The 10,549-nt window shown below is 38.4% G+C and overlaps 1 protein-coding gene across 1 annotated transcript; it reads right to left on the reverse strand.

The window, feature by feature from the left end:
* Positions 1–2,660: 2,660 nt before the first annotated feature.
* LOC306944992 (RING finger protein 151-like) lies at positions 2,661–8,557 on the reverse strand (the record flags this gene model as incomplete). Its single annotated transcript, XM_079533672.1, has 5 exons — positions 2,661–2,897; positions 3,847–3,967; positions 5,520–5,682; positions 6,962–7,101; positions 8,352–8,557. The coding sequence occupies 5 exons, from the start codon at positions 8,555–8,557 to the stop codon at positions 2,661–2,663; spliced, it is 867 nt and encodes a 288-aa protein (XP_079389798.1).
* Positions 8,558–10,549: the final 1,992 nt, after the last annotated feature.

The following is a 10,549-nucleotide window of genomic DNA, read 5'->3' on the forward strand; positions in this document are numbered from 1 at the left end:
ACTGGATATTATTATAACAGGCTGTTTCATTTCAGTCTAGTTAATTTTAAGGAACAGGTAAAACGATGACCATGTTCAACATAGACTGCCCTGCGTGTGGTTCCCTAGTAGAGGAACATCTGAAGTGCAGACAAGCTGCCATCATTGATGAGCAGGATCAGCCTTAAATATCTGGAAGGAACCAATGCTATCAGCTGGGATAACCCCATTTAAAATACCTACGTGCTTTCTTTCAGCTCAAGGAGACCCAAGCTGACAGGTCATTCCAGCAACAAGTGGGCTCAAAGCACTGCCCCACTTTAACACTGGAAGTTCAGACCCCCCAGAGCTGGCAAATAGAAGCTCCATAGATTGTGCAGCAGAAAGTCAGCTTTACGTCCTAAGATGTGTTTTCTCACACAACTCCACGTATGTAACTTAGGGGACAAACAGTAGCCCAACTGCTAAGCAAATATTAAATAAACCCTTTCTCCTATACTAGAAGGAATTCAGTGATAAAATCAGTGGGTGAAATTCTTAGAACAAATGCAGAGATCTCATTAAGAGAAAAGCACAGAGCTAGTTCCTTGGTTTTTTTTTTTCCCCTGTTCAGAATGGAAGATATCATCACTGCACTCCAAACCAGGAAGGATGATCCAGCTCATCTGAGTTCCGCAGGATTTAGAAGGAATTTTCTTCTTTCACATTAAGCAAGATAGTTGAAGTCACATCACACAACCACACAATTACAGAACACAGAAAATCACATCCTGCAAATATACTGATCCTAACAGCATAAATCTGACGTTGCTTAGAAGCTTCAAAATTAGTGTGAATGTTAGTGTGAACAGGCACCAAAGAAAAAAAACAGACACTAAAAGCTTCCTTACCTAGAACACGAGGTAATAAAAGCATTCTTAGTTTCTATCTACAGCTCTGATATGCACACTGATATGGGAATCGACCACTGAATGTTTGGTGTGAATTTTCCCAAATTATAACTACTGCTTCACTTTGTTCAGTATGGCTGCTTGAGAGAGGTGCTATGTCATGAGCTGGAAGAGACTGCTAACAATGACTTTGATACTGTCAATGACTATAGTTCAACCTAGGATATAAAAATAGTAAACTGAGAACCAAATAAATATTTGGTCATCGCTCATCCTGTGAATAGCTGCAAAACAAAAGAAAACCTTCACAGGAGAATTACTTGTTGGTTTTAAATGCACAAAAACAGAAGATGCGTGCAGTTGTTTCAGCTGTACTGAAGGAAAAGCAAGTTAGAAGGATTTATTACTGCCCAAAATTAAGAAAACTGACCACAAGTCCTCATGTAATGTATGTGCTAAAGAAGGTTGCAATCTCTCTCTTTGGTTATGTTTTTAGCCATAAAAGTGTTGATCTGAGGGACAGGAAGTTAGACACAGAAATGTATGTTTTCTAGAGAGGGAGGTTATGAAGACTGTTGTGCCTGCACCCAGCTTTCCTGAAAAATGATTTAAAGTACTCAGTAAGCAGGAGGCCAGGTTCTTTCCTAATTATTCCACTGAAGAGCTGCACCAGGAGACAGAATATGGCTTAGTTATAGCACTGAAATCAACACAAACAGGCTTTGTGAGAAGTACAGGGATGAGTCTTCAAACTGTACAGATTTCTTTCCCATGAATATCACAGCCTTTACAGGGATATGCCCCCTTCATTCAGTATTTGTACCCCTGTTGTAAAGTCCTAGCTCTTACACAGCTGTAGACTTGGGCCCTAATAAAAACATTCCAAGTAGCCACTGTGCAAACAGCCCTCTGTTGTGACATTAATGTACAAGTAGCCTTAAATCTACCAAAAGAAAATCAGAAACTCAAAGTACGTATGTATCTCTTTAAGAGTACTTAAGGGACTGAGCTTAGGCTTAAAAGACCTGGTAGAAATCTGATACTTTCACATAAAAAATCTCCAAATAGTTACATAAAATGCAAGGCCTTTCCCCCACAAACCCCAAGTTACACAGAAATCTACACAGAAGTTTTTAGGGGATGCTATTACCTTGGGCTTTGGTACATATCTCCTAAGTGTGTATCTCTCAAGATTGGGAAGTCAGAGAAGCTCTGAGGTTAAGTCATCCTTACTCGAAGCTCTTACACAGTAGTAGAATTAGAATTTAAAGTGCTTTCTTTTCACCTTTGAAATATACCTCATATACCTCCCACAGACTATACAAAAAACAACAAAACAATCCATTAACTTGTATTACTGACTCTCCCCAAATTAAGTAGATCTCAAATGTCATTACCAATAATCCCATTTTCTTTCTTTTTCAAGTCCATGCATAAACTAGACTTGGACAATAACGGATCGGAAAGGAAAAAATCTTTAAGTATTTGACTAGTTCTGATCTTCAGGCTTGAAATAACTCTATAAATGACACACTGAAGAGATACAAATCAATGAATTTCCCCTTTCTTTATGATAACATATAGCTGAAAAAGTCCTTACACTGGGTTTAATGCTCCATATCCCATAAGAAAAAACTCTCCCGTTTGTTTCTATGGCCCAAGAGGAAAGAAAGTTTTTTACCAAGAAAGTGAGCGTACCAGAAATAATTTACCAATCACTCACGGAGAGTAGAAAAGTTTGCTAGATGGTCACAGAAACTAGAAGAAAATGCTTTTTGAGCTTACTTGTGTTTAGATAACTGTAACTTCCCTAGGTTTTCGTTTTGCACTCTCTAGTCGCGTCAGGGGGCGGAAGCTTGTTGTCTTCCTGCTTCCCTCTGCAGTGCTTAACCGACAGTCCTTCTGCAGCCCCCTCAGCAGCTCCATTAGTTCCCGTTTCTCCAGCTCTGCTTGCTCCAGTTCCTGTCGATGCTGTCGCTCTGCGGCCATGAGGGAACGCACATCTGACATCACTCGTGACATCTGACTCTGAAACGCAGGTATCGGTTTACTGCAATGCATGAACTTCTCTGAAGATGGTGTAACAACGCTGAGCAGCTCACGCACATAAGGGAATGGATTATAAACTGACAACACTGAAATCGGCGACTGCTTTTGTGAGCAGAAGAAATGTGAACAATTTAAGACACAACCCAGCACCGACCTTCATCTAAGAAGGGTCTTTTCTCAAAAATTCCCAAAGTTTTCCTCCAAGTGCAAAAATATGAAATATCTTAAACTGTGTGTGGATTTACCTGGTTGCTGCTTAAACTTGGTACGTCAAGACCCCAACCAAAGCAACATTTTGGTTACGTTCAGGTACATTCTTACTTCATTTTATTTTTAAATTCTTGAAAATGAAAACCTCTACAGCATTTCCATTCTTTTGGGCTTTAATAATCACGACTCCATGATATAATATAAGATTGGATGTATCAAAAGACAACACAGCCCTCCTGGTTATTTTATTTGATTTACACTGGAGCTTTCCAACCTTTTGATCAGAAGTACAGCATAAACACCATTGTCTGTAGTAGGGCTCTGTGTCAGCACTGGATTAAGACACTTTGAAAAGCACTAAAAAAGGGGCCAGCTATTTAATCACATTTGATTTGTGACGTATGCCCTAGTTTCAGACTCTAGAAATTATCTGCTGACAGGTTATGTGTGCATCAAACAATGCAGTGCCTGTACAGCGATATTCAGGTTAGCTCCAAATTAATTTGAAGCAGATAAACTGCATAAAACCAACATTGAGTCTGCTTCCCAACAGAGCTGATTAGCCCAGGCAAAGGGCTGTGCTGGCATATTTTGGCGTCCATATTTCATAAAACTTGCCTCTATCTGAGGCCCTGTATGTACAAAAGAGAAGACTTTCTGGGAAGAGCTAATTGCTACACTGCTATAAGGGGTTGGGGAATCAAAAGATCATACTCACCTTGAGCTCCTCAATTTCATTTTGCAGAACACTCTCTTTTTGGACCATATGTCTTCTTTGTGAATCTAATCTCGACTCCATCTCATGTTTTGCTTCCTCCACTCTGCAGATCATTTCTGACCTAAAAACGCATTTCTCCTTTTTAAGCCTTGTTAACACGGGTGAAACAAAAATATTTCAAATTCCACAAAAACTTTTTGCAGGCAGCCTGATCTGTACAGGACATCTCTCTGGAGACATGATACCATAAATTATAGGAATTATAAAATTATAAATTATGAATTATACCATCCATAAATTGCCTTCAGTGACACATTCTTGGTGCTTATCATACAGTGTTATAGGGGACAAACGTATCACATTCGTGAAGTAATTCTATGAGTTAGAGATCAGATATTTATGACTTTAAATAATTTACTGCCTGTAGTATATACTTATTTCTGAGCTTATGTAGTCAAGATAAAAAAAGAAATGTAAATACTACTGTATTGCTAAACATGTCACCTTGTCATTTTAAAGAAGACAATAAATGACAGCAGTATCTGTCATAGTCTGATCACATACACATCAACTGCCAAAAATTCACTGTTACTACATTAACCTTTTGAGTTCAGTAACCAGGTACCTCAATTCCTCACGTCTCAATGACTTTAAAGTGGATCTGAGCCAGACTGCACAGCAACATTCAGGAGCACAAGATTTCCAGAGTCAAAAGATTAAAAATAGGAAGGAAACACAAAGGAAAAAAAAACATCCAACAAGCAAAGAAACAAAGATATTCCAGTTGGAATATCATGGAAAGGAAAAGCTACAGAAATATATAAGAGGAAATAAGAGAATGCTGCTAAGAAGATTCATATTGACCAACTGTTATGCCATGGTTTTAATTGAAATTATAAACAAGATTCTATGAAGTTAAATAATAGAATGGACCAAATTAGAAAGGACCTCAAGGATCATGAATCTCCAACCCCCTGCCACAGGCAGGGCCACTAACCTTCACATTTAATGCTAGATCAGGCTGCCCAGGGCCCCATCAAACCTAGCCTTGAACACCTCAAGGGATGCGGCATCCACAACCTCTCTGGGCAGCCTGTTCCAGCACCTCACCACTCTCATAGAAAAGAGCTTCTCCCTGACGTCCAACCTAAAGCTTCCCTTCTTCAACTTAAGACCATTTCCCTTTGTCCTGCTATTACCTGCCACTGCAAAGAGTTGGCTCCCCTCCCATTTACATAAATCTACTGGTCTGTACCTAACAAAATAATCAAAACATTTTTATCTTCAGGACAATTTGCAGAAATTGAAGAGAAATAATTAAACAGTGTGGATTTGGATCTATATCACACCAATGGAAAAAGGAAATTGCCAACTTCTGGCCAGTTCTTGGCAGGTATTTTGCCAGTTTATACAGCCAGCTCACTTTTGTTCAGCTGTAACCAATGGTATTTCAGGATTTGTAATAACTTGGACAAATAAGTAACAGAAAAAAAACAATCAAAACAGTAAGAATTTAAGCCTGCACAGACAAATAATACCCTGTGCCTCTAGTATTAATCGATTAAAGGACTATTTAACACATACCAGAACTCAGTGCTAGTAATGTGAAGTGCTTTATGCAGTGATTTTAGGCCCAGACAAACACAAACATCAAAGAAACAGAAGATATGTACCGAAGTAGTTCTAGCTCAGTTCTCAGCTCCGCTACACAATTATGCTGTGTGTCTTCTGCACTGAGGATGGTGTACCCACAACCATTGGGGCACTCTCGGCTCCGATATTCACACACCGCCAAGTGGCCATCAAGGTTACGTCGCTCAATCTGAACTGTGCAGCCTGAACAGGGAACAAGATAAGCCAACCACTTACAACTAACAGAAGCATTTTCATTAGTTCCAACATAACCATTTAAGTGAGTAATGAAGTTGTAATATCATGAGATAAGCAACTGTCAATCTGCTGAAATGTGGGAAAAAGCATATTCTTTAGAGCATAAAGTACAATAGTTATAACACACATAATACAGACTCTTATTAAAACATTTACTTTTAATTAAGGAGTATTCTTTTGTAAAGATTTCTGCCATTGGTCTGTCATTAAAGCGACTTCAGTAATGACAACTCTGATAGCAGGACAAGACTAGCAGCTTGTAATGAATGGGATGGATGAAGAATGTAAATGTATAAATAAATAAGGTGTCACATTTAGAAAAAAATAGTCCGAGGACAGGTTGTACAACAGTGGTGAGACTGTTTTCCTGATCACTGGTCAGTCTTATGTCTATCCAATAGACCATGAGAGGTTTACATGTGTTCACACATTGGTACCACACAACAGAGACAAGATGCAGCAGCTCATTAAACATTACTGTTTTGTAGAAAGTGAAAAGTGCATTTGAAACAGTCACTGCTGAGACTTCTAATAGGCTTCTAACTTCTCCTGGAGCAACTCTAGCACCTCAAAATCCTCCCAATAAATTACAGTGGCAGACTCAACTATGCTCTTAACCTCTTTAATCAGAAATTTAAGTTCTTCTAGAAACACATCACACTTTGAATCAAATCAGCTGGGAAATGTTAACAGTACATTTATTTTTAAAAGTATGTTCCTTCCTCAGGAAGCACAGGTTTGCTTCAGAGACCTTAACACAAACATCTCAACTCCACTAAAGATTTAGTTAAAAATCCCATTCCCAGGATACTTCTCTGTTAAAGTCAAGAGATGGTGAATGGCTGCAGATGCAGCAGGAAAACCAGCTGTTCAAATCAGTGTGACAGAAGTCAAACATCACATTTTAATGAACCGCTGCCACTGAAAGGCAATCTGACAAACTGACAGAAAGCTACACAAACGTGCTGCTTAATCTTCAGAACTTTGAGATTCACTGCTCTCCTTCATTAGGTTAGTTCTTGGATAAGAATTTGTTGCTAATGGCCATGATTGCCATAAATGGGTAATGAGTTCTCTTCAGAAATGTCTGCTGCAAAAAGTACATCTCAATAAACACTTGGATTTCAGTTTAAAAATGAATGGCCATCATTGCCATTCTGTTGACCGGAAGATGGAAAACACATCTGCTGAACAGAAAAGATGAACTTCTTTGACTGTTACTCACCAGCATTGGAGCAGGGTATCTGACTGTATTCACACTCCCTCTCATGCCGGTCTATAGACTCGAGGGAGCAAACCATTTCACAGCCACACTCCCTGTTTTTGCAATGGAGTTGAAGACGATTTAGATCATTTTTCATATACCTACGCATACAAAAAAAAAATTATTCTTAAGACAGAAAATTATTGAAAAAATATTAATTTTCTGCTGTGTGAAGACAAATTAAGATTCAAATTGTAATCAGGAAAACATACGAACAATCAGTTTCCATATATATATATTTTAAGCATTCAAGTGAATATTTTGGAAATGAACAAGCTAACAAAAGAAACAATATTAAATGAGAAATTCAGTTGCCAAAATTAAATGTGCAAACAAATTAGTTATTTTTGACTATTTTCAACTCTTTTCACTAGCTTAGCTATATTCCCAAATACTTTGGCTACTCCTTCATTGCCACTGCCTATGGTATACCTCAGCTTTCCATACAGCTAACCTCTCAATACTCTCAGCACTAAAGGAGTTAAACCCAATGCCTGTGGCTGCAGATTTTAAACACAACCTTATTTACTTTGTGTAAGACAGACAATTTAGGAGTTACACACCAAGCAGTGTCAAGGGATAAAACTGTGACTACTGGCAACAATTATAAGAGTAAAAAGAAAAATAAAAGATATACAATGCTTAGTGACTGTTAATCCTGAGAACTGTTTACTGTGACTGTTTACGAGGGTGGATAGTGATAGAACAAGGGGGAATAGTTTTGAACTGAAACAGGGGAGGTTTAGGTTAGATATTAGGAGGAAGTTTTTCACACAGAGGGTGGTGACACACTGGAACAGGTTGCCCAAGGAGGTTGTGGATGGCCCATCCCTGGAGGCATTCAAGGCCAGGCTGGATGTGGCTCTGGGCAGCCTGGTCTGGTGGTTGGTGACCCTGCAGACAGCAGGGGGTTGAAACTGCATGATCACTGTGGTCCTTTTCAACCCAGGCCGTTCTATGATTCTATGAAGAACCTGGGAGACATAATGGAATTTGAAAATATTTTAGGGTACTGTTTAGCCTGCTTTCTCTAAAACTGTTTGGGAAAATTTTGCTGCTGTAGATGTTCAGAATAATATCCAGACAGGTGTCTAGAACTTGCACTAAAGATATGCAAAGGTGGAGAACAAAAATCAGTGTTCTCTTTGTTTAGAAATCTCAGTATCTCAAAAGGTGGTTATAACAAATAGAAAATGCTAATGGCTCCAAGGAAGTGATCGCTTTCTACCACAGATATGTTGGGTCAAGACAACTTTGAGTCACAGTAGGTGAAAAGAGATGAATCTATGCAAGAAAAATTGAAAAATCCTAAATTCATACAGTTCCAACATACAATGAGACTACTGCATACCTGTACAGAGGTCTTAGCACAGAGACATCAATCACTTGTCTGTCTTCGGGGCAGTTACTGTGATGAACAAGCCAGCCATGTATACAAGCAGTACAGAAAGCATGTTCACAAGGAGCCTGTAGTGGATCTTCCAACACATCACGGCAGATGGAGCACAGGAGCCCTTCATTAACGTAACCAACAAAACGTTCAATATCGTAACCCATGCTTTCCAAGCACTTCCAACCTGTTAACAAAGAGAATAAAGCAGGCTGATCAGAATCTACTACACAACAGCCTGGATGCAATTCTAGAAATACAGAGATCTTAAAGCAAATGCAGAGCTGGTGAGAAGACGCTACAGACTTCAAGATTTAATTGAGAACTGGAGAACTGTAGTGCTGGATGTCAGCATCCTCATTTTATATCAAGGATGTCTGAAGCCTGAAAGCAAAGACTTCAGTGGATGCATCCCAAACTCTGTTATAAAACATACTTCTAGGAGCCACCATGCAACACAAAGCTCCTGTTTACTCAAATTCTACCTGAAGCAAAAATATTAAAGAAGTTCAAAAGTGTTTGCATTCCATCTATATAATATAGGCCTTCCATATGATGCCTAACAAACTTACAGAACGGTGGCCCTACAAGCCACAGCCGTGGTACTATCAGCCAGCACATTGGGCATTTTGAACTGCACATGACTTAACGTGTTGCTTTCTCACTGAAGAAAAAAGGAAGATGAAGGTTCTCTAATAGTTGTAGACTCTCATTACAAGGAGAACAGCACAAAATCTTCATATGTCTAGAGGAACATTTAATATTCAGGAAGAAAAAGCCAAGACTTCAGCTAGCCCTGAAATCATGGAAAGCTATTATTATTCTCTCCTACTGGATTTATTTTATGAAACAGGGTTCCTTTTAAAACGACTTAAAAGTTTTGTGAAGAAGAACTAAGAAGCAATCCATCTTCACCAAAATCCTTCCAAGAGAAGCCGATTAGAATTTGCTAAAACTCTACAGAACTCACTTAAGAGAAAGTGTTAGATTTTGCCTTCCTCCTTAACATACAAAATTACTTTTGTAAACTCAGAACAGTTTTTAATTAGCTATCAGGTTTTTTAAATAAAACAATAAATGAGAATATCCTACCTTTTTAGATTTTGCTACATATATATTTAGTTTGCCCAATTACTGCAGAATCAGTTTTCTCATTAGCAAGATATACAATACTTCCTTCAGTTTCTCTTCACTGCTTTATTATGCCTATGAGAAAAATTGGGAAGAAAAAGGCTCAGTTGTGCTTCCTAAGTTAATGAGTCTTATGTTTAATCAGCCAGATGTTGAATGGAATGCTGCCCTAACAGCTTCCAAAGCCTACAATTCAACACAAGAGATCTGATTAGACCAGGAAAAAAAAACCAACAAAAAACAACACACACACAAAAATCAGTCTTTCAGTTATTACTGATGCTGACACATATTGCAAACACAAACACCCAGCCAGCATTTCATTTCAAACCCTTACAGACTCATTCGTAGGATTGAAGTTAACAGAATTCAGTTATATTGAAATAAACAGTTGAAATCTGGTAAAATAATATTCTTTACAGTTTTGAAACTTTATTTAACCCAGCTCCATCCAGGCAGGACATACAGCTCATTTTCAAAACAGAAGCATCACAGTCAAGTTCACAGAACTGATTAAAAACATTGTTCTGATACACAATATAACTAAGGTTGCTCACTTAAAAAATTACAAATGAAGTCATCACTTAAATCCCAAGGGTCTATATCTAGTTATTGTAATAGAAGATTCAAAGAGAATGTGTTAGCTAGGCAGTTCTGATTTATTCATCTACACTGCTCTCAACTGGAATTAGACCTATTGAAGAACAGCACAGATCTCTAAGGACTGGAGTCGTATTTTGCTCTGAAGGAAAAAAAAATCTCCATGACCATAATAATAAAGGCAGTGTTTCTGAGCAGTATCAGCTCAAATTAACTCATCTAAGTTGCTAGAAAGCAAAATAAAATATGTGGCTGACCAGTGAACGTGGGACCGGACCTTTCTGCAAGCACTGATCAAGTGTAAGGATGAGAGAAGTCTTCCCATGGCACTGACCTTATTGCAGGGAAAGAAGTGTAGATGTAATCTGTGCAATTTTAATAGATTTTGTGGTGTGTGTGTGCATGTGGGTGTTCATTTTATAAAAGAA

Source organism: Tetrao urogallus, assembly GCF_951394365.1.
Source record: "Tetrao urogallus genome assembly, chromosome: 3".
In the NCBI taxonomy this organism is placed as follows: Eukaryota; Metazoa; Chordata; class Aves; order Galliformes; family Phasianidae; genus Tetrao; species Tetrao urogallus.